This window comes from Myxine glutinosa, chromosome 10 (genome assembly GCF_964187855.1).
Source record: "Myxine glutinosa chromosome 10, kmMyxGlut1.1, whole genome shotgun sequence".
In the NCBI taxonomy this organism is placed as follows: Eukaryota; Metazoa; Chordata; class Myxini; order Myxiniformes; family Myxinidae; genus Myxine; species Myxine glutinosa.
In genome coordinates, this window is record NC_136270.1 from 122,464,516 (window position 1) to 122,489,432 (window position 24,917).

A 24,917-nucleotide genomic window follows, 5' to 3' on the forward strand; every position below is an offset into this window, starting at 1 on the left:
TATTATGTGAAATAACTAAATTCACACCATTTCTGGATCTGATGACTTGCCAGTAACCATTTTGTAAAAATGAATGTGCAGCATATAACTCAATATGTCGAAATGTCACACACATCCATGCCCGTGGGATTCCCACGGGTGACCCCGCTAGTATATATATATTATATATACATATGTATATATATTGTTGTGGTTTTGGAATAAAGGATAAATCCCCCTCGTAGGTAGACGCACCACAACATGAAGCCTCGCGATAGTTCAGTTATTTCTTAGTGAATGTAAGCGTAGTCCTTTCCTGTGTTAGTTTTGCGGTGAGCAGGCCCGTGAGTAGGGCGGTCTTTTGGGCTGGAAATGCCACGTGGTAGGCCTTCAACAAGTCTGGCAAGGCCGAAGGGGGGCACTGCAGGGGGAGTGGCCGGTAAGCACAAGCCGCCAATCAGGGCTCGAGGGGAGTGGCTAACCACGGCGATGAGAGGTGGGGCTTGGAACATTCGAGTAAGGCCGGGGCAGAGCCATAAAACCCTGCTCCGAGCCCCCCACCTCAGTTCCCAGTTCAGAGTTCGGAGTTCTCAGTTCAGATGAGTTGCGCGTCAGTGAGAGTTGAGTCGAGCCCCTATGAGAGAGTTGGAGTTCGGGTCGAGGCATTGATCGAGTCAGAGAGAGAGAACGTGCAAGAGAACGAGTCAATTGCATTGCCGGTTATCGAGATTGTACACGAACTTGCAAGCCACATTGCCCCGTGCCCTGCGCTGTATTAATCGCGCTCGGGAAGACGACCGTTCCGGGCCACAGACGCGCGACCTCCTTGCTTGCATTTCTCCTGCATACGTGCCGTGACCGCCAGAGGGCCACGCCGGGCGAGCTGCCCCGGAGCAACCGAGGGCAAAGCGCGTTTGGCGCGCGAACGTCTTCTCTTCTTCTCCCCGTGTGCGGGAGTGGGCCCTGTGTCTGGGCTTTAAGTAGAATTGGTTAAGCTTCTGCTCTGTGTCCCCTTTCCTTCATCCTGATCACTGTACATAATAATAAATTGTGTTATTCCTCTTATTTGACCGTTCCTGTCCCTTCCATTGATTGGCCCCGCATGGTACGACTAGAACCGCTCGAATCGGGTTCCATAAAAGTAACAGCACGAGTCACGTGATACGCATACTGCTCGGGCGTACTCGATTAAGCGTGGCTTGTGCGAGGTTCGGTTCCCGCTTTGGTGGCAGCATGGGTTAAAGGTATGTGCGGCGTTGACCCGATACCCTTTTTCACGCTTGCTCCGGAAGTGGCGATTCGGCCTCGTGAACACGAAGACCCAGGGGAAAAAAAGGGGTTTAATCGCCCCTTTGTAACGGGAACGGGCTTCGGGAGATCCGCAACAATATATATATATATATATATTGTTGTGGATATGAGAATTGTGTTTTTTTATTGTTGTGTAAATTGTTGTAAAAATATCGCCCTCCTTCCTCCAGTTGTGTATAAAGGTCAAAGTGCGTCCCGTAATTAGGTCATAAACAATCACGTTAGCCAATCTTAGATTTCCTCCTTGTTGGTAGTTATTTCCTTATTCTGTGTATTAGGTTAAGGCTTTGTCTTCCATTAATTAATACTCCATTGCACCGAATTCAAATAGATAGATCCCCTTTCATTCCCATTCCCAAAGCCTTTATTGCCAACTGCATTTGCCGCCATTACGGCGTGGTCAGCTCGGGTAAGAAGGGCGTGCCCGCCCATCGTCATCAAGGGTGGAGCCAGAGAGCCCGTGCCCACCAATCGGGACTGCAGTAAGCGACCCGGTAGGCGTGCCCAGAGAGCTCGCGGGGAGAGGTCGAGGTGCGCTATAAAACGCGTGCGCATGCGTCAGGACGGTGGTTGGTGGTTGGTGGCTGAAAGTACAGTTGTTGCTGAAGGAGGAAGGGTTGATGAAGAAAGAGAGTGGCGTTGGAGGAGGACGAGTTGAGTGTGGCGTTAAGTGGCATTAAAGTGGAGCTGAAGAGCCCGGAGTCCAGCACGAAGTGCCCATCCGCTCGCGGTGAACAATACGCGCCGCTGCACACCAAGGCTTTCCCGCCAAGAACGCGAGTCGACTCCTGGAGCGGGACCTCGACGCCTGCAGTGGCCTGGGCCTTCCCATTCCTCCTTCCAGCCAATCCACTCTGCAATTCCCCGCGTGAGTCTGTCTTTGTTTGTTCTGTCCCTGGGTTAATTAAGACTGTAATAGATAAGCTAGAATTTTCACTGTGTCCTTCTGGTCCGTCCCTCTTTCTGCCTTTATTTTCCTTCCTTCTCCTTGGTTTCTTTTGATTGTAAATAGTAAATAAATCATATTCGTATTTCCTACCTCTTGTCTTCTTCTTCTTCACATTCGTCGTCTTTGTCTTTTCCAAAATGAATACCGGTGGCACGATTTGGCCAACGTTCAGAATCGGGTTAGTCATTGTTAACGGTTCGTGCTGCGGTTGCTAAACACCGCTCGGCAATCAAGTAACATCTTATCTGCGGTACGAACGGGGCTGTGCACCGGCCTTTCCGGAGGCCGCGGTGCAGCTTCAGGGACCACGTCGGTCAGCAATAATTGAGGGGACTAATCCCCCCTCAAAGGGGAACCATAGGCCGACATTGGGTTCCGTAACAATATATATATATATATATATATATATATATATATATATATATATATATATATATATATATATATATATATATATATATTGTCGTGCGACTCCGGTTAACACCAGAAGGTCGCGGATGGACCGAAACGGATTTAATGGAGGTGGTAACCAAACACGGATTCGGCTATATGTCGCACGGGAGGAAGGAGGAAAATGGAAGCTGCACAAGCGCTTTACAGCGGACACTCCGATCCTGTAGAAGCAATTAACTCAAGCGGGCACAGGTGTAACGGGGAATATAAAATAATACAAGGGTTTATTGAAACGAAACGCAGGGACAGGAAAACGCGATATTAACTAATAAGAAGCCTAAATTGGGACGTCCCCACACGACAGATATCAGAAACGAGACACAGGAATATTAATTAAAGGAAAAGAACACGTCGTGTAAAATGTAATGGGGATTGGCCTTATCTGTCCCTCGTCTTGTCTTGGTATCGTCCACCACGCGGCTCCAAGCTCCGCTCGTGCTCACGCGCCATCAGGCCTTGCTCCAAATTCCAAAGCACCCATGAGGTCCCACGGCAGGAAAAGCACCGCGCGTCCAACGCAGGCTCGCGGCTCCAAGCGAGGTCGATCTTCACACACGATCGGCCTGCCACGTCCCAGTCAGCTCTCCCGAAGCAAACGTGCAAGAAGACAAGCGAACTCCACTCGGGCTATGACTCAATTCAACTCGGGCTACGCAAGACGAAGAAGAGCCAGAGAGAGAAAATGGTGTTCGGCGCTCCCTTAAATAACCTTTTCGGTGACGTCAGCCTTGGCGCGCTACCAACCAGCGACTTCCACCGAACCTTCCAGCTTCGCGCCTCTTGCACCCATTCGAACCTTCCAGCTTCGCGCCTCTCGCACCCGTTGGCTGGAGGTTCGCGCCCAGCAATCACAGGACCGTAGCGTGGCGATAGCTCGTAGCATGTAGAGTGGTGATAGCACGTAGCGTGTAGCGTGGTGATAGCGCGTGGCACTCGATGTGGTTAGGCCTGTCGGAGGTGTAATTGGCGGCGGCCATCATCGGCGGTGCCCCAGCCTGGTTTCTTTGCCTGTTCCTTCCGGAGTCACTGTCAGGGAAGGGAGTCATTTAATGTTGCACTCAGGAGATCCTAACTAAGTGTCTACAGGTGTGCATTGCCATACGAGACAAAGGTTTGGCTGACCAGGTGAGACATACAGGGGCGCTACTTATCACTCGAACATCCTGGTATGCTCACAGGTATACTCTTAACCGACAAAACGCCTAAACACACAGAACTTATTACAAGGTAGATTCCTTACCGCGACAGACGAAGCACGTTACCTACACAGATCTATCTGGCTCTACATATCACTACCCAACCGACATAACAATATGTATATATGCTTTGATGAATTATTGACTCAGGAGGTTGAATACTTATGTAAATTAGATATTTCGAAATTTATGTTTTAATTATCTTGTAAAATTTAAATAATATACAATTCCACTTTGACATTATGGGGTATTATGTGTAGATTAGTGACAAAAAAAATCTCAATTTAATCCATTTTTTATTCAGGCAGTAACACAACAAAATGTGAAAAAGTCATGGGGTCTGAATACTTTCTGAAGGCACTACCTGCTCGTCCAGTAGACATTCTCTAAATGCTATTGACAGTGAGTGAACCTCTGAAAAAACACAATTAACAAAAATATGATTCCAATCAAAAACAGTGTATGTTTTTTTATCGAAAACATCAAAAATCGGAATGGCATCAAATTATATCGGAAACACGGACAACTCCAGGGCAATTTATTGGCTAACCCTGACAAGAGACTCTCTTTTTGTGCATGCCTTTTAATAATCGAATTCCTGTTTGCATTGATTGGTCCATCCAGCCCTCCGTGTGGGGAATTTTTGTATGTCTTGTTGTTTTTGAGTGTGCTGCGGTTGCTGGTGCTGCAGATGTGGAGGCTGCAAGGGTTGTGCGTCCTGCTGTGGATGAGGTGGCACATTTCCTGGGCTAACTTTTCCATCGAACAGGCCCATTCGCACGTGGAAAGTGGCCTGTTGAATCTGATTCTGGAGAAGCAGCAGAACCTGTGGATTCTTGATCTGCCTCAGTTCCCGCTTGAGGTGATTGCAAAAGACTGCAATGTCATCTTCCTCAGAGTCCTCCTTTGTAAGGGAGTTCACTAAAGCTTTCAGAAGAGCCATCTCTTCAGCTTCCCGATTTTTCACCTTTCTTTCTCCTTTTATCATGCCAGTTGAGTTTTTTGTCGCCTTGGTGGTCTTGGCCGGAGGGGACTCGTCAAACTCCTCATCTGTATCATCTTGGAGTTGAATTACTTCTGGAGTCATAGAACTGCTGCAAGCAGATGTGCTTGGGTTATCTTCTGTATCAGAGGTTTCTCCTTGGTCCTCACTCCCTTCCTGTAAAGAAAAAAAAAAGTGTTAATATTTTATTCAATTTTTTTTCAGTGCGCAACAACAAAGGAAGAGTGGCGAGAAATGGCGAAAGGATTCCAAGAGCAATGCAATTCCCCAAATAATTGTCAAGAAGTTCTGAATGGCGAGCAAATCGCCATCCACCCTTTAATGAAGAAGAGTGGTCAACCTTCTTTAATTATAAGCATTCCTCTACATAGTCCTATTGGTGTTGGGTAGACAGTGACTACAGGTTCCTGTACTGCGACGTAGGTTGCAACGGTCAGCTGGCAGATGGTAGCGTCTTCAATGGCTGTTCACAGACGAAATCGCAGACCGGGCACCTCTCCCGGGAGAGGAGTGACCAATACCCTATGCAATAGCTGCAGATGAGGCCTTTCCACCTGAAGGACTATACCTTGTGAAGCCACATCCCCACAGAAGTCGGTTTGGCGAGCAGCAAGTATATAACTACAGGCTAACCAGGACAGGTCAATGGGGTAAAAATGGTGGTACACTTCCGGAATGTATTTTTGTACGACCTTTACAATCTATTTTATTTAAATTGAATTATACACTTGAACACTGTAGGACACAAATCACCTTGTCACTTCAAACAACCTCCAGTTTAGCAGTACTCGGGCATGGTAACCCTTAGATGCAGGCATCAAAAATCCTACATAAATGCAGCTATTGGGCCTCGGAGGCCCAATTCGTGTATTTGTGTTTTTGTTTTTTTTTAATAGAATTTTTTTTCTTTCATATCCTTTTTCAATCCAAGTCGATGCTCATGGATGTGTATTTGCTCAGAAAACGTGAATCATTGATCCTATTATTTGGAAGAATCCCATATAAGTAATGAATTTTTTTTTGGGGGGGGGGGGGGGGATTTTTTTGTTCTTGGCTTTTCAACTTTTTTTTCTCTAAAAGGTTGAGGCTCATGGAGGAGTATTTGCTCAAAAAATGATTCACTAATCCTTTTATTTAGAATGTATATGTCCACAACTATCAAAAATCATACACCTATGCAGCCATTGGGCCTTGGAGGCCCCACAAATGTATTCGTGTAAAGTTTTTTAATTTTCATATTTTTGTCTTTGAATTATTTGTAACCAACTTCTAGGAGTATATAATGAGGCTTGTATCAAGAAAATAATGATATAACATAAGTAGTACAACAACATTTATGTGGGGCCTCGAAGGCCCCAGGCCTGTATTTGTGTCGGATTATCTGGTTATAAGTGAAGAATGAAGATTTTCCCATGAGCCTGAATGAATTTTTATTTATTTATGTCACTGAATTTTGTGTAACAACATGAAAGTCGGTGAAAATGAGGCTCATTCAAAAAAACAATTGTACAACATAGTTTTTTCCAACAAAAAAAAACCTTGTGGGCCTCCGAGGCCCAATCACTGCATCCAAGGGCCACCTCTTAATGTGGCGTATAAGGGTAATGTCTAAGACTGCTTCAGTAGTACTAAACTTCCAGAATTTAAGAAAAAATAAATTAAAAAATCATTATTTTATTTGAAGTATATACCTGAACACTGTGCGGGGTAACGTGTTCTATGAATTCTCGAGTTACTTTACTGTTGTGAAAATAAGCTTTTACGGTTACTTTAATTGATAATGAAAAAAAGATCACCTCTGCATTTATGTTTGACACTGAAGGCCTTTTCCTGACGTGGGGGCCCAGGAATGACAAGTGGTTAAGGATCCACTCTTGCCTTGATGTTCTTCTTCCGGCATTTCCTGAAGGGGGTAGCTTCGCGTATCTTGAATACTGTGTACGCAATGAAGCTATCTTTTTGATGACTTTTATATCTGCAAATAAGAGATGTTACGTTAAATCCTGTAAAAAAGTGTGCCTTTTTTCATGCGTATGCCAGACATTACACAAAAGAAAGCATGCAAATAAAAACATCATGATCTCAAAATTTCATACCTTACCTCCACCAACAAAGGTGGACGGAGGTCATGTTTTCAGCCCTAAATGTTTTTCTGACTGTGAGCAGGATATCTCAAATAATTATGGACGGATTTGGATGAAACTTGGTGGAGAGGTTGGGTGTCTGACAAGGACAAAGATTCAAATTTGGTGAAGATCTCATCTGAATATGGATTCGGATAGGAGAATTATTTAATTTTTAAGTGATTCTTCACCATTGAGTGATAGGGCTAAAACCAACATATAGCAATATAGCAGGATCTCTCAAAAAGTTATGGACGGATTTGGACGAAAATCTGTGGAGAGGTTGGGTGTAAGACAAGGACGAATCAATTCGATTTTGGTGAAGATCTGAATATGGATTCAGATACGAGAATTATTTAATTTTTTATTTTCATTCAGGTCCGATCCCAATCTGGCCTATCAGAGGGACCAAACGTACAGTCACGTGAAAAGGTAAGTACAACCCATGTAAAGTTTTGACTTTTTCAACATATTTCAACATACAGCTATTTGATCTTCATTTCAACAACATTGATAGATAAAGGTGATATAATATAACAAATATCATGAAACATTTACATTTTGGAGTCCATTGTATAATTTAAATAAACAAATGCAAATTTCGCATGTGGAAAAAGTAAGTACACCCCTACATTTATCACTACTTCAAATACCTAAAATTAGAATCAGGTGCACCAGCTCAGGTGCAAATGATTAGAACATCGTTAGAGAGGATCTTGGAGGAACCTGTCTTATTTAAACCTCAGACATTTACTTTGGTTTGCTCTTTGTTGTTGAAGTGTGCGGTGTCACCATGCCTAGATCAAAAGAGCTCTCTGAGGCCTTCAGAAAGAAGGTTATAGATGCCTACGAGTCTGGAAAGGGATTTAAAAAGATCTCCAAACAATTTGAAATCAATCATTCGACTGTCCGGAAGATTATCTATAAGTGGAGAAGATTCCAAACAACTTGTTCAGGCCAGGCCGCCTCAGCAAGTTCAGCCCGAGAGCAGATCGCAAGATGTTGAAAGAAGTCTCTAAGAACCCCAGAATGTCATCACGGGACCTACAGGTAGCTCTTGCCACTGTTGATGTCAAAGTGCACGAGTCTACCATTAGAAAGAGGCTGCACAAATTTGATCTACATGGGAGGTGTGCCAGGAGGAAACCTTTGCTGTCCAGAAAGAACATCAGGGCAAGACTAAAGTTTGCCAATGAACACCGAGGCAAAGACCAGCACTTCTGGAACAATGTGCTCTGGACAGATGAGTCGAAGGTAGAGCTATTTGGCCACAGTACCAGAACACATGTTTGGTGAAAACCAAAGACAGCATTTGACCACAAGAACCTGATACCAACTGTAAAGCATGGTGGTGGAAATATTATGGTTTGGGGCAGCTTTGCTGCATCAGGGCCTGGGCAGCTCACCATCATAGAATCCACTATGAATTCTTCATTGTACCAGAGGGTGCTTGAGGATAATGTGAGGCCATCTGTCGGAGAGTTGAAGTTCAACCGAAGGTGGACCTTGCAACATGACAATGACCCTAAACATACCAGTAAATCCACCAAGGAATGGCTGAAAAGAAAGAAATGGAGGGTTCTGGAATGGCCAAGTCAAAGCCCGGATCTAAATCCCATCGAGATGTTGTGGGGGGATTTGAAACGAGCTGTGCATGCAAGAAACCCCTCAAACATCGCACAGCTGAAAGAATTCTGCATGGAGGAGTGGGCAAAAATTTCTCCCAGTCGATGTCAGAGACTGGTAGACAGTTATAAGAAACGCCTACTTGAGGTTGTTTCTGCCAAAGGGGGCAATACCACCTATTAGAGCCAAGGGTGTACTTACTTTTTCCACATGCGAAATTTGAATTTATGTTTATTTAAATTATACAACGGACTACAAAATGTAAATGTTTCATGATATTTGTTATATTATATCACCTTTATCTATCAATATTGTTGAAATGAAGATCAAATAGCTGTATGTTGAAAAATGTTGAAAAAGTCAAAACTTCACATGGGGTGTACTTACTTTTTCACGTGACTGTATATCATTGATCGTTCTGTTTAACATTCAAATGTCAAGAAAAGCCATATTAGTGCTTGTTATTTACATGTATTTATAAATATTACAAGTTGTTTAGATATTACTGAAATAATTAAATAAATGGCTGCATTGGGTGCAATCGGCTCAATATGGTATGGATTGAGGTCAGGGAAGCATTTTTGAGTATCTAGGTAGAACGGTGACCGGGAATGGTAGTTCACAGGCAGAGGTGCAGAGGTGCAGAGGAGAATACCGGTGGGCACATATGCATGGAGGAAAGTGGAGGGACTCATAGCAGATAGGCAAATATCAAGGAAATTGAAAGGGAAAGTCGACAAGATACCCAGCTTAACGTCCATATGAGGGTCAGCACAACTTGTGATGCAACACCCTACCTGTGAAATACCAATTGGACAGTTTATAGTTGGATCAGGAATCAAACCTAGACTAGATAGATTAAAGGTAAGTGTGCTATCTCTGTAGCGCACGCATACACATGAGACGGCTTAGTCCATGAGTCGCAGTTCTCTGCTGGGGTGAATATGGATGCTTCAAGACCAGGGAAGGCACCGTTAAACGGGCACGGATAAGGAGATGGCTTGGTCCATGAGTCGTGGTTCCTTGCTGGGGTGAAGATGGATGCTTCAAGACCTGGGAAGGCGCTGTTCAGTCTTAGAAACTCGCGAGTGGGGATGACGAACAGTGGCTGTGGCAAGTGTACACACACGCACGCACATGCAAGCACCCATACACACACACATACACAATTGTGATTGACTGATTGTACATGCACATGAATCGTGATTGTACACATATTATATCCATACATATTGATATGTAATCATACAGGTATTATGCATGACATATTATACATAAACAGATGTTTGGTACTACAGAACTTTAATATACAGGAAAACAAACACGACATAATGACAATAACACCGAAGCTTTTTGTGCTGTACTCTTCAAGGCGATTCACAGCAAAGAGACCCGGAGAGATGAGAGCGAGAGCATTTATAAGCGTGTCTAAGTAACCGCGACACCAATTGGTTCTTCTGTCATGACGTCATTGGTGTTCTGAATGCCCATTGGTTAACTCAGTTGCCACTGTCCTGGGCTCCGATTGGCTGGAGCGGAATTGTCAGCGATGACGCACCATTTGCATCATGTCGGGGAAATACCTTTAATCTTTCCGTGTTGAAAGAGAATGAGGGAATGTGCAAATGCCTTTTGACGACAATGTAGGGTCCATGGAATGGATGAAAGTTGCTTCTGACATACGTAGATGTAACATACTCCTCCGACCTCAGCTCAATATCTTGAACATATCTGCATTGTACTGGTCTGCACTGTCGGGGTTGGCAGCCAAGTGCTGTGCAATGGCAGAAGAAGAAGAAGAAGAAGAAGAAGAAAAATAAGAAGAAGAAAAAGAAGAAATGGTCGACGGTCCTTGAACGTTCTTGCATGCTCGTACCGGTTGAGTCCTCACTCCCAAGTTCTTTGCTCGAATTGCCAGGGGGACATGCTGTTTGATACGTTGTACGGCCCACGTACCGAGCTTCATATTGGCACTTAAACTCATGGATAACATTGCTAATTTGTGAGGTGGGCAGCACATCCTTGTTGACTGATGTGAACAGACGAGGAGAGGGGAAGATTACTCAAGGTTGCACAGCCAGGTACGTGTTTGATTTGTTCTTCAAACCTTCCTGATGATTGTCCTTTCCATGGCATCCTGATATATACCGGACATTTGTCAGGACCGATCTTGTGTTCCTTTGTTGTGTTGAGAAACTTGGGCACATATCTCTTAATTATAAACTCGGGATAACCATTATAACCGAGTATATTCATGATTTTGTCCATTTCAGCAGGAGTCACTTTCATGATTACAAGGTGAGGAAATCCTCCGAGCTCTGTTCACAAGGATGTTGATCAAGGCAATTTTGTATCTCCTGGAGCTGTAGGAATCCCATTGAGTATACTACCCAGTGAAGGTAGGCTTCCGGTAGATGGATGTAGTGAAACCACGTGCGGATCTTTCGACCACCACATCCAAGAATGGTAAAGTGTTTGGAGATTCCAGCTCTATGGTAAACATCAGCGCTGGATGGAGAGTGTTGAGCTTTGTCAAGAATGCGTCAAATGCCATCTGAGAATCAAACAAATGTGAATCGCCTTGAAGTGTACAGCATGAACAGCTTCACTGATATTGTCATTATGTCGTGTTTGTTTTCTTGTATATTACATTACATATTATACATGTAATATACTCATATTACACACACACACACACACACACACACACACACACACACACACACGCACACACACACACACACACACACACACACACACACTCCCAGGACCCAAAATCTCCACCTCCTCTTCGGTAAGGGATCATAGTTCATGGACAAAGCTGTTTTGTTCCAAGGGCTCTTTTCAGGATCGTCACCGACCCCTGGATTGCCTCCAGTTGTGGTTCATTTGTGCTAATATTCCCGGGAATGGTTTTTAAAATTTCAGTGAGGTTCTTCTTTTTCATTCCTGTCGCTCCAATTAATGATTGGTACAATTTCGATGCTCTTCAGCTTCCAAGATCTCTTGACCTAATTTTTGAGGTCATAGTATTTGGTCATTTTCTTGATTTCTGCCTTGTTTAGGCCAAAATCGCTGGGTACTGATATCTCAATCATCAATGCTGTATTTTCCTTTTTGTTCCTGAGTACAATGTCCGGACGCAATGCTTTGTTTTCTATGTTCACACTCGATGGAATCATCAGGTCGTACGTGAGCATGACGTCCTAATTTTCAATTATTGCCCTTGGTTCGTGTTTCCATGAGTTTTCCGGTACTGGGATGTTTACGTTTTTGCAGATATTCCAATGAATCACTTTGCATACTTTGTTGTGCTGTAATGCTGTTGTGTGTAAAGTTGTTCTGATAGTTTTTTGCATCTCAAGAGCAGGTGACTCGTCCTTTCTGTTTCTGTCTTGCAGAATCTACACTTGTCCGTTTGGCTCAGTCCCGCCATCTTTTTAAATCCATTGGTGTAGTGTCCTTGATCTTGGGCATTTATTGTGATTCGTTAACCGTCCCAGTTGAGCTGACCTCTTCTTCGCCATTCCAATGATCCTTCCTTGTCTATCCCCACTCTGTCCAATTCTTTTTTGTATTATCTTGCTCTCTTTTGTCATTCTCCAGTTGTTGGTGTATATTTCTTGATATTTCTTTATATATATATATATATATATATATATATATATATATATATATATATATATATATATATATATATATATATATATATATATATATAATCGTTAGATTAAATAAGACGCGGACGTAGCTTCAGGACGTCGATCTTTAATTGTCGACAAGCTTTCGACCAACAAAGGTCTTCTTCTAAGTCGACAAAAACAGCAGGCATGTATATCAGTCAAGTATGTATGGTGATATGTGTGTGAGATGTGTGATGTGTGTAGAAAATGCATACAGAAGGAAGAGCCACGCCAAAGTTCACTCACCAGCCCCAAGTTCAACGGAAGTGACCGTTTGCGTTACAGTTAGGGTGCACGTGCATATACAAATATAGAGATATACATACATAAACACACAAGCATATATTCATATCCCATTTATATTCATATAATATATTTATATATTTATATAAATGACATATAAAGGTAGAATGAATGAATGAATGAATGATGAATGAATGAATGAATGAATGAATGGGTTACGGTTAACAATTTGATTGGGTTGATGTGGGAACATGCTTTAGTCATCAAAATTTATGCCATGAGGGACATTTGTCCGAAGTTTGTGTATCCAAAAGGACTCACGTTTCAGAATCGTGGTGTGTGATCGATTTGTGATTGATTCAATGGCAGAGATCTGAATGTCATTTATAGAGTGATCCGGTTGATTAAAGTGTATCGTGTAAGGTAGAGATTTGCCCTGACTGGTGTGGAAGTTATTGATTTCTGACCGGGTGTTATTAAATCGTGTGTAGAGTGTCTTCTCAGTTTTTCCAACATATTGTTTGTTGCACTTTTGGCAAGTGATTAGGTATATGACCCATGTAGATTTGCAGTTCATATAGGAGGTGATGGGGAATTTTTGTCCAGTGCTAGAACTACAGAATTTGTTTCCTTCTAGTAAATGCTTGTGAATAATGCATTTGTTTGCTGTGCATTTAGAGAAGCCAGGGATCCTAGTTTCTTTGTTGTGGGGTTGTGGGTGCTTTGCTTTTACCAAGAGGTCCCTGAGTGTCCGACCACGTCGAAATGATGTTAGTGGAGGTTGAGGAAATGTGGTGCCGAGTGTTTCTGATTGATGGAGGAGAGGAAGGGCCTTATTCAGAATACTTGGCAATTGGGATGAGGTAGCAGAGTAGGTGGTTACCAGTGGGACACGGTTAGTTGCAGGTTTGGGTTTGTAAGTCAGAAGGTCTGCTCTCGGTATGTGTTTTGCTCGGGTTATTGCTTCTTGCACAGAGTGAGGGTCATAGTTTCTTGCAATGAAGTGTGTTTCTAATTGGCAGAGAGAAGTTTCTTCTGCCATTTTTGTTGAGCAAATGCGTCTTACTCTGAGTGCTTGACTGTATGGTATGCTTGCAATTGTATGTTTAGGATGAGATGAAGAAGGGAGAAGGTAAGAGTGAGTGTCTGTTGGTTTGGTGTATAGTTCTGTTTCGAGTCTGTTATTTTGAAGCGTGAGTGATGTGTCTAGAAAGTGAACTTCGGACTGTGAGCTGTCGAATGTGAACTTGATGGTCGGATGAATCAAATTTAATTCATTTTGGAATTGGGTGAGACTACGGGGGGATTTTGACCAGATGAACTGGATGTCATCAATATAACGTACCCAGGATTTTTCCAAGATTCCGTGATGAGGTTGTGCATTGATCTTGGCCTCTATCATTCCCATGAAGATGTTAGCGTACGATGGTGCAACAGGGGTACCCATAGCGGTACCTTGAGTTTGAATGTAATGTCGTCCGTTGAATTGGAAATTATTCAGTTTGAGTGTCAGTTCTAATAGGCGCATAAGGTCTTGAGTAGGTGACATTGGGACTTGTCGTGTATCGAGGGCTTTGCGGCATGCAGACAGGCCTTCTGAATGTGGAATATTAGTGTAGAGGGATGTAACATCTGCTGTGACTAAAATGGTTTGGGAGTTGAAAGGTGAGTATATTCTGTTCAATCCTTGGATGTGGGTCAGAAAGCTGGTTGTGTCCTTGAGGTATGAGGAGAGCTTCAACACGAGATGACGTAAATGAAAGTCAACAAATTTTGATATGAGAACAGTTGGACATGTGCAGCCAGATACGATTGGTCTACCTGGATTGTTTACCTTGTGTATTTTAGGAAGAAAATAAAGGTTAGGGCAATGAGGATCTTTCGGAACCAAGCGAGATTTGATGGTTTTATCCACCCGAATAGAATCTACTACCTTTTTAACCTCTTCAAGATGTAAAAGGGTAGGGTCGGATGGGAGCTCTTTGTAAGTCTCACCACATTCCTCCCCTCATTCCCCCAATGGAATTGTGTCATTTTGACGGATATACATGGTCTGGTGTTGATGTGGCGCAGGCACGATGGGCCGAATGACCTCCACCTGTGTTTAGTTTCCTTGTGTATAACTAGAGATACACGAGCAAGTCAGATAAGTATGCATGTCCAGCTGTACGAAGGCCTGACATGCGTAATGACAAGGATCCGGGTGGCAGGGGAAGGGGACGGGGAGGTGTTAAGGGCTCCTGACCCAACCAGGTTTTTTTTTTTTAAGGAAAAATAAATAAAATGAAAACAAAACCTCGAGGTGACCTTGCAGATCGACAAATCTACAAATTCTGACTTTGACACGTCAAAAATAAATAAACAAGAAAGATGTCGTGCAGAACACTATACTTGCAAAATCCCAACCCCCCCCCCCCCCCCCGCCAAATAATAAAGTTGCCATGGAAAGTACATCAAGTTGTCCATTTCATTAACATTTAAATCCACCATCTTAATCAAAGCTTGGTTCAATCGGATTGGAATTAATTATTTCACAGATGAAAATTGATGATTTCAGATGTTTGACCTTTAGTTGACCTTTTGACCCCAAAAATAGTTGGTTTTCCAATTCCATGATGTATTATGCAATTGCTCTTTAATTTTGAGGTTAATTGGATGAAAACTGATGATTTTATTTAGAAGTTTGCCCTTGAGTTGACCTTTGACCTTTTGACCTCAAATAGTACGTTTCCCAATTCAGTGATGCATTATACAATTGCTGTTTAACTTTCAGGTTAATTGGATGAAAATGGACAATTTTTTAGATGAAAGTGGATGATTTTAGAAGTTTCACCTTGAGTTGACCTTTATACCCCATAAATAGTTTGTTTTCCAATTCCGTGATGTATTATGCAATTATTGCTCTTTAATTATCAGCCTGGTGTTGGGCTAGCTAGTTGGGTACCAACAACCCTGGTGTTGGGCTAGCGGCTAGGGTGCCGGCTTAGGATCCTAGGATCCTGGGTTCGAATCCCAGTAGATCGCTGAATTAACGCCAGGGGGGTTGACTCAGCCTGTCATCCTTCCGAGGTCGGCTAATTGAGTACCAGTTCACTGGTAATTCCCTGGTTGTCGTTAAAGGCGGCAAAAAGGGTTGGCGTCAGGAAGGGCATCCGGCCGTAAAACATTGCTTCAAAAAGGGGACCAAAAAACAACAACAACCACGGTTCCCGAAAAAGGCCAACCCCCGCTTTGCGGGGAAAAATGGCCTCTAAAGGTGGTTATAATTATCAGGTTAATTGGATGAAAATTGACAATTTTTCAGATGAAAATTGATGATTTTAGAAGTTTGACCTTGAGTTGACCATTGACCTTTTGACCTCAAATACTATGTTTCCCAATTCAGTGATGCACTATACAATTGCTGATTCATTTTCAGGTTAATAGGATGAAAATGGATAATCTTTCAGAAAAAGTTGATGATTTTAGAAGTTTGACCTTGAGTTGACCTTTGACCTCAAAAATCGTTGCTTCCCCAATTCAGTGATGCACTATGTACCTGTTGTTTAATATCCAAGTTAATAGGATGTATATTGACGATTTTTTTAGATGAAAATTGATGATTTTAGAAGTTTGACCTTGAGTTGACCATTGACCTTTTGACCTCAAATACTACGTTTCCCAAATCAGTGATGCACTATACAATTGCTGTTTAATTTTCAGGTTAATAGGATGAAAATGGATAATTTTTCAGAAAAAGTTGATGATTTTAGAAGTTTGACCTTGAGTTGACATTTGACCTTTTTACCTCAAAAATACTTGGTTTCCCAATTTGATGACTCAATATGCAAATGCTTTTCAACTTTCAAGTCAATCGGATGAAAAATGACAATTTTAGAAATTGGACCTCAAGATGACTTTAAGATGACTTCAAAATCAATGGGCTTCTTGCTTATTACCAACTGTACCATTTTGTGAAGTTTAGTGAAGATCGGATTTAAATTGTGACCTGTAGGTGATTGACATAGACATGTCTGTATTTACAAATAGACAGACAGAATAACGCACAAGACCAACCAATATGTATATTGTACACGAAGTCGAGGCTCGTGTAAGAGAGAACACATGGAACATATAACAGCAAGAGGGGGAAATAGAGGGCTGCACAATAACAGGAGTGAACAGGGACATCGGGATATCTGTGGAAGGGAGAGGGCTGGGACGGGGTTCACGGGAAAAACAAGATGGACACTACAAGGACTTTCAGGAAAGAAGACGGAATTTGAAGGAGGTGGATTTGGGGTGGGGAAACGGGGTAGCAAAGATCAAGGTTTTGGATAACAACAACAACAACAACATGCATTTTAAAGGCCATTTTCCCTGCTAGAGCGGGGGTTAGCCTTGCGGTCCCCATGACAATCTTCTCCATTTTTGCCCTATTTTCTGCATCTCTCCTTGTTAACCCCCTTGCCCGCATTTCTTCTTCCACCATCTTTAGCCAAGTCTTTCTCGGTCTTCCCCGTCTTCTACTTCCTTCTACATTCATTTCCATCGCTCTTCTCAACCAGTCACTTTCATCCTTCCTCAACACATGACCAAACCATCTCAACCTGTTCCTCTTCACAGCATCAACCACAGGCTCTATTCCCATCATCTTTCGCAATTCATCATTTGTCTTCCTCTCTCTCAACGATACTCCGCACATCCGTCAAAGCATTCGCATTTCCACCCTTTCCAACCTTCGTTGCTGCTCTACGTTCACTACCCATGTCTCGCTCCCATAAACCATAACACTTCTCACACATGCAGCATACCCTTTCCCTTCAGCTTCAACAACACTCCCCTCATCATCAGCACGCCACTCAATTCCCGAAACTTCTTCCATGCACATCTCACTCGAGCAACCGTTGCCGAGTCTGATCCACCCTCTCCATTCAGCATGTCTCCGAGGCAGCAAAATGTTTTCACACCCCCAGCCCCACGCCGTCTCCAAGATCCAACTCAACACCCCCTCCATCCGCAGCTCCCTCTGTGCACACCCCACACCCGAATGCAGCTGCCACACTGGCCAATGACCCTCTCAGACCACCACACCCCTGATGAACCCACTCAGCGCACATTGTACACTGAATGGAGTTCACTCCGACACCCTTCCTACACACAGCACAGGGCCACTTCCCAGTTCTTTCCACCTCACCACACGCTTCACCACTTGCCATCACCTTCGTCTTTCCGATATTCACCTTCAGACCTTTTGTCTCCATACATTCCTTCCACATGTTCATCTTTTCCTTCAGTCCATCCACACCCTCCGCAATCAACACCAGATCATCCGCACACAACAACTCCCACGGCAAACCCTCCCCCACGCCCTGAGCCAGCACCTCCATCACAGCCACAAATAGTAGTGGACTTAGCACCGACCCCTGATGCACTCCCACCCCCACCCCAAACCCACCACTGCTCCCGTCCCTCGTCCCCACAGCTGCGCACGCTCCCCCGTACACCGCCATCACCACTCTGATCAACCATTCCTCCACTCCCAACTTCCTCAATGCCCATGTCAATACCCCGCGTGGAACCCGATCGAATGCCCTCTCCAGACCAACAAACCCAAGAAACAACCTCCTCCTCTTCTCCATGCACCCTTCCTGCAACCGCCCCACAATGAAAAGCGCGTCCGTCGTTCCTCTTCCTGGCATGAATCCAAACCGCATTTCGTTGATCCTCACCCTCCTCCCCATCCTCCTCCCAAACACCCCCTCCAACACCCTCATTCCATGCTCCAACAACCCCATCGCTCGGTACGAGCCACACTCCAGAGGGTCACCCTTCCCCCTGTACAGAGGGACGAGGACACTCAGTTCCCAATCCACTGGAATGCGGCCTTCTTTCACCACCAGATTACAGATCTCTGTCATTCTCTTCACACCCCAACCTCCTGCTGCCTTCAACATATCTCCCACAACTCCCCGTCGGCCCTCCCGCTTTCCTACCCCCCACCGCTTCTATCGCTTCCCCAACCCCCCCCCCCCCCCCTCAGTTATCTTCTCTGCCGGTCCTAAAACTGGGTCACTCTCTATGTTGCCATCCCATTCATTCTCCGCATTCAACAGCATCTCCATATATCTTTTCCATCTGCCCTTAATTCCATCTGGGTCGACAACGATTTGTCCCACTTCATCCTTCAAGCAACTCACCCCCATCACACCTCTCTTTCGCTATCTGCTTTGCAATCCTGAATACTGCTTTCTGACCCTCTGCCGAATCCAAGCGTTCTCTGAACATTTTCCTACATGCCTCCTGCGCATTTGCTACCTCTTTCTTTGCAGCCTTCCTGGCTGCCTTATAACTTTCATGCTCTGCTGTTTCTGCTCCCGTACCCTTCGCCTTCTGCCACTCCTTGAACTTCTTCCTCTTCTCGTCAATCCTCTTTCCAACTTCATCATCCCACCACCATGTTTCCGAGTGCCTCGGTGGTCCTTTTGTCCATCCACATACCTCACCAACGGCTGCCAACAGACTAGCTTTCATCGACATCCAACCACTTTCAAGCTGAACCACATCATCCTCGACCCTACTCAGCCTCTCTTTTAATGCCTCCCTTACTGTCACCTCTTTCAACCTCCACACCTTCATTCTCGGTTGGTTGGATGGGGGAAGATAAGAGATGGTGGTGAACAGCTGTTTTAAAGACCTAGAGGGACGAGTGGGATTGAAGAGAGTGAGGGAGTTTGTTTCAGAGGCGGAAGAAAAGAGGAATGAAGGAGTGAAGGTGAGCAGAGAGTCTTGATTTTGGCAGTTTAACCATAAGAGGGTTGCAGGCAGATCTTGTGCGACCTGTAGGAATATTTGGGGGACAGAGCACAGAGAGAGCTGGGGGAGCAAGGCCGGAGAGGAGTCGGTAGAAGACAGAAAGACCATCAACCTGCCTGCGGTGAGTGAAAGGCCCTTGGAGTTAGCTTCATCGCGGGAGATTCCAATGATTCTGAAAGCTTTGATTTCATCAGCGTGAAGCCGAGCTAGGTGTGAGGCAGGTGCACCAGCCCAGAGGGGCGAGCAGTATTCCATTGAGCTGCGGATGAAAGCCTTGTATGTGGTGAGGGGCTCAGGTGTGCTAAGGAAGGACTTCGCACGACGGAGGATGCCCAGTCGGCAACTGGCTTTGGAGGCCAGATTTGAAATGTGGTTTTCCCAGGAAAGATCATGGCAGATAGTGAGACCCAAAAGCTTGAGTGACAGAACTTCTTGGAGAGGATTATTCAGAAAGTGGATGGGAGGGTTGTCCAGTCTGTCTTTTCAGAGAGACATCGTAAGAGTGTGAGATTTGTCAGGATTGAAAGACATGTTCCACTTGTTTGCCCAGTCTGTGATTTTGTCCAGGTCTGCAGAGAGTGAGGAGGCTGCAGACTGCCGATCTGAGGGATGAGGAATGGAGCGGCAGAGAGTGGAGTCATCAGCAAAGAGATAGAGAGGATTTTCCAGAGTCGGAGAGATCATTGATGAAGACCAGAAAAAGCACAGGGCCCAGAACACTGCCTTGGGGAACTCCAGCCTGAACAGGAAGAGGAGATGAGAGAAACCCATTCAGGGCCACACGTTGACTGCGACTAGAGAGGAAGTCCGCCAGCTATGCGTGGAGATTTCCATGGATACCAAAGGAGAGAAAATAAATTTTAAAAACCTGAAGAAAAATAAAATAAAATACATGAAAAAAATATTCGATTTTGCAAGTAATAAATAACAAATTGATATTGGAATAGAAAGTGATGCATTCTCCCTCTCCATACTTGCCCAATGGGGCTCGTGGACGCTCAGAGCGAAATCCAAGATTCCAAACAGCCCCCTTTGCGGGACGCCGTGATGACGTCATGCTCGCAGCGTCCTGGCGATTACGTATCCCGTTCATATCAACGCAGGGTTCCTCCAAATAACCAACTTTGGAATCTCAACATGTCCGTCATGTACAAGGTGCACCACCACCTATCCAATGACCGCGGACATTGTGACGTGTGGCACACTGTACGTGGCGGACACTGTGACGAGTGGCACGCTGTACGTGGCGGACATTGTGACGTGTGGCACGCTGTACGTGGCGGACATTGTGACGTGTGGCACACTGTACGTGGCGGACACTGTGACGAGTGGCACGCTGTACGTGGCGGACATTGTGACGTGTGGCACGCTGTACGTGGCGGACACTGTGACGAGTGGCACGCTGTACGTGGCGGACACTGTGACGAGTGGCACGCTGTACGTGGCGGACACTGTGACGAGTGGCACGCTGTACGTGGCGGACACTGTGACGTGTGGCACGCTGTACGTGGTGGACAGTGACGAGTGGCACGCTGTACGTGGCGGACACTGTGACGTGTGGCACGCTGTCCGTGGTGGACAGTGACGAGTGGCACGCTGTACGTGGCGGACACTGTGACGAGTGGCACGCTGTACGTGGCGGACACTGTGACGAGTGGCACGCTGTACGTGGCGGACATTGTGACGTGTGGCACACTAAGTTACAGACATGGTGACGTGTGACACGCTGTACGTTAGACATTGTGACGTGTGACACGCTGTAGGTTACATACATTGTGACGTGTGGCATGCTGTCCGTGGCGGACATTGTGACGTGTGGCATGCTGTACGTGGCGGACATTGTGACGTGTGGCATGTTGTACGTGGTGGACACTGTGACGTGTGGCATGTTGTACGTGGTGGACACTATGACGTGTGGCACGCTGTACGTGCTGGACACTGTGACGTGAGGCACACTGTACGTGGTGGACACTGTGACGTGTGACAGGCGGTACGTGGCGGACACTGTGACGTGTGGCACACTGTAAGTTACAGACATTGTGACGTGACACACTGTGGCGTTACAGACATTGTGACGTGACACGCTGTACATGTCGGACACTGTGACGAGTGTCACGCTGTACGTGGCGGACATTGTGACGTGTGGCACCCTGTCCGTGGCGGACATTGTGACGTGTGGCACGCTGTACGTTAGACTGTGACGTGTGGCACGCTGTACGTGGCGGACATTGTGACGTGTGGCACCCTGTAAGTTAGACATGGTGACGTGTCACGCTGTACGTTACATACATTGTGACGTGTGGCACGCTGTACATTGCGGACATTGTGACGTGTGGCACGCTGTACATGGCGGACACTGTGACGAGTGGCACGCTGTACGTGGTGGACATTGTGACGTGTGGCACACGATGTTACAGACATGGTGACATGTGACACGCTGTACGTTACATACATTGTGACGTGTGGCATGCTGTACGTGGCGGACGTTGTGACATGTGGCATGCTGTACGTGGCGGACACTGTGACGTGTGGCACGCTGTACGTGGCGGACACTGACGTGCGATACGCTGTACGTTAGACATTGTGACGTGTGGCACGCTGTCCGTGGCGGACATTGTGACGTGTGGCACGCTGTACATGGCGGACACTGTGACGAGTGGCACGCTGTACGTGGCTGACATTGTGACGTGTGGCACACTAAGTTACAGACATGGTGACATGTGACACACTGTACGTTACATACATTGTGACGTGTGGCACACTAAGTTACAGACATGGTGACGTGGCACGCTGTACGTGGTGGACACTGTGACATGCTGTACGTGGCGGACATTGTGACGTGTGGCACGCTGTACGTGGTGGACACTGTGACGTGTGGCACACAAAGTTACATTGTGACGTGTGACACGCTGTACGTGGCATTCATTGTGACGTGACACGCTGTACGTGGCGGACATTGTGACGTGTGGCACGCTGTACATGGCGGACACTGTGACGAGTGGCACGCTGTACGTGGCTGACATTGTGACGTGTGGCACACTAAGTTACAGACATGGTGACATGTGACACGCTGTACGCTAGACATTGTGTCGTGTGACACTTTACGTTACAGACACTGTGACGTGTAGCACGCTGTACGTGGCGGACATGTTGAGATTCCAATGACGTTGGTCATTTCCAACTTTACTTCCTTACCGCTGGCACAGTCCAGTCGGATTCGCGAGGAACACACAAATCACAATGGGAATGTCATGGACGCATCCAGGAAGACCGCGTCGGCGATTTCATAACGACAGCTCCCGCTTACCGGTCGTTCCGAGGGTCTCAGCCATTTCACTTAGGGTCTTATTTTTAGAAACACGATTACAATAACCTTTGGACGAAATATCGTACAACGCGGGCTTTTTCTGCCACAGCTGAACCAGCGCATCCTCACGCTCTTCTGTCCAGAAGTTCTCCATGTTGGTTGGTGAAGGAAGCGCGAGGCAGTGCTGCTCGCTCTGATTGGCTCAGCGGGAGCACGTCCGTCCAGTCGCGTCGTGAGGGCGTCCGCGGACCGCGCCGAAGGACAAACGGCGACATCGAAGCGCCGCCCGACACGACTGAACGTGTTCGTCCACACCAGGGGGTGCGTGGGTTTGCCGACTCGTCTACCTGGGTTCGAATCCCGACCGGCAGCATCTTGGTTCTCACGGGCAGAGCCAGGCGTCGATGTGTGTGTGTGCGTGCTGTGATGGACGTGAAATAGCCCACGGTGTCCTTCATGAAGAGTGGGCGAGTTATCGCCGGCACCATGAACAAATGACTCATTCCTGTCCGACAAACCCACACAGGGCACAGCCGCACCCGCAGCCGATGATGCAACCAGCAGTCATGTCCACGTGCTGCATATGAAAGATCAAGGAGCTCGTTATGATTCCCCATTATTTAATTTTGAATTGTTAAATGTTTTTGCCCAATTTATCAATTATTCAGTTTCGTTTTTGTTTTTTTTCCGTTTTTCTTTATTCTTCCGCCTGTTTTTCGTGTCCGAAAACGTTAAAATCAATGTTCTCAGCAACTGTTGATCCGATTGGCACGAATTTTTCAACAAGTGATTGGCTCGGCCTGTATAATTTTTAGTGATAATTATGACGTCAGAGGTCACGTGGTACGAGCGCCATCTTGGAAAAACCGAAAAACTTTGCACCTCCATATCTCCAAAAGCGCTGTATAGAAAATATTGACATGGCTCATTGTAAACAACTCTCCATGGGGAATAAGATATGTTAATGATGATGTCATAGGTGCCCCCATAATGACGTCATAATTCAACACGTACAAAACTTCAGTCGATCAGGATGAAATTTCTTCACCACCATCTATGGATTTAAAAAAAGTGAAAGGGGTTGTATGAATATTTTTCAATTAATTTTTCAACCATTTAAATCTTTTTCATTTTAAAAATTATTTAATTTTTCCATTATTTAATTTCAGTGGTATAATGAACTATTTGGGGGGGAAAAGTTTATTTTTTATTATGACGTGCCATTTCCAGTGCTACCAATTGGCTAATATTACGAGTTGACCATCAGTGATCTTTCATTGCAGCCCTCTAGTATATTTAATGAGCCTCTTCCTCAGTGACATTGACTGCCGAGGGCCTCTTAAGAGCATCTCCAACGACAATTGTCCGCCCTGAGCACATTGGACGGGGAATGAATTACGATTGTCGCTTCTTCCGCTCTCACAAATAACCTCACACAGGGCTTCTGGTTTGCTTCACTGCAGTAGTCAGTGTGGTTGTCGCAGTGCCCCCCGACCCCCCAAAGAAATAAAAGACCCAATCGACCCCAAAATACCCTGAAGACCCAAATTACCCCAAAAAACCCTAACGACCGAAATGACCCCAAAATACTCCAAAGACCCTGAAGTCCCAAAAGACCCTTAAAGAGGAACACAGACACATTTTTCATTTTCTGAAAAACCCGACTGGGCATCCTCCGTCGTGCGCAGTCCTTCCTTGGCACACCTGAGCTCCTCACCACATACAAGGCTTTCATCCGCAGCTCAATGGAATACTGCTCTCCCCTCTGGGCTGGTGCTCCTGCCTCACACTTAGCTCAGCTTCGCGCTGTTGAAACAAAAGCTTTCAGAATCATTAGAATCTCCCGCGATGACGCCAAGTCTGAGGGCCTTTCACTAACTCAACGTAGGCAGGTTGGTGGTCTTTCTGTCTTCTACCAACTCCTCTCCGGCCTTGCTCCCCCAGCTCTCTCTGTGCTCTGTCCCCCAAATATTCCTACAGGTCGCACAAGATCTGCCTGCAACCCTCTTATGGTTAAACTGCCAAAATCAAGTCTCTGCTCACCTTCACTCCTCTTTTCTCCCACCTCTGGAACAAACTCCCAAACTCTCTTCAATCCCACTCCTCCCTCCAGGTCTTTAAAACAGCTGTTCACCACCATCTCTCATCTTCCCCCATCCAAAACCTTGATCTTTTCTTCCCCTGTTAATTCACCCCAGATCCACTTTTTTGAAATTCCGACTTCTTTCCTGTAAGTCCTTGCAGTGTCC

General features: G+C 45.4%; 1 protein-coding gene across 5 annotated transcripts; it reads right to left on the reverse strand.

Annotated features, from left to right (window-relative positions):
• Positions 1–4,167: 4,167 nt before the first annotated feature.
• LOC137433807 (uncharacterized) lies at positions 4,168–23,009 on the reverse strand. Of its 5 annotated transcripts, none has more exons than XM_068126182.2 (3): positions 22,798–23,009; positions 6,688–6,866; positions 4,168–5,047 (listed from the first exon to the last, which is right to left on the reverse strand). In XM_068126182.2, the coding sequence occupies exons 1-3, from the start codon at positions 22,820–22,822 to the stop codon at positions 4,472–4,474; spliced, it is 780 nt and encodes a 259-aa protein (XP_067982283.1). In that variant the 5' UTR covers positions 22,823–23,009; the 3' UTR covers positions 4,168–4,471. The 5 variants fall into 5 exon arrangements, with proteins under 5 accessions (XP_067982283.1, XP_067982281.1, XP_067982282.1 ...); XM_068126180.2 differs by having other exon boundaries at positions 22,735–22,861; XM_068126181.2 differs by having other exon boundaries at positions 22,755–22,857.
• Between the last annotated feature and the right edge of the window lie 1,908 nt (positions 23,010–24,917).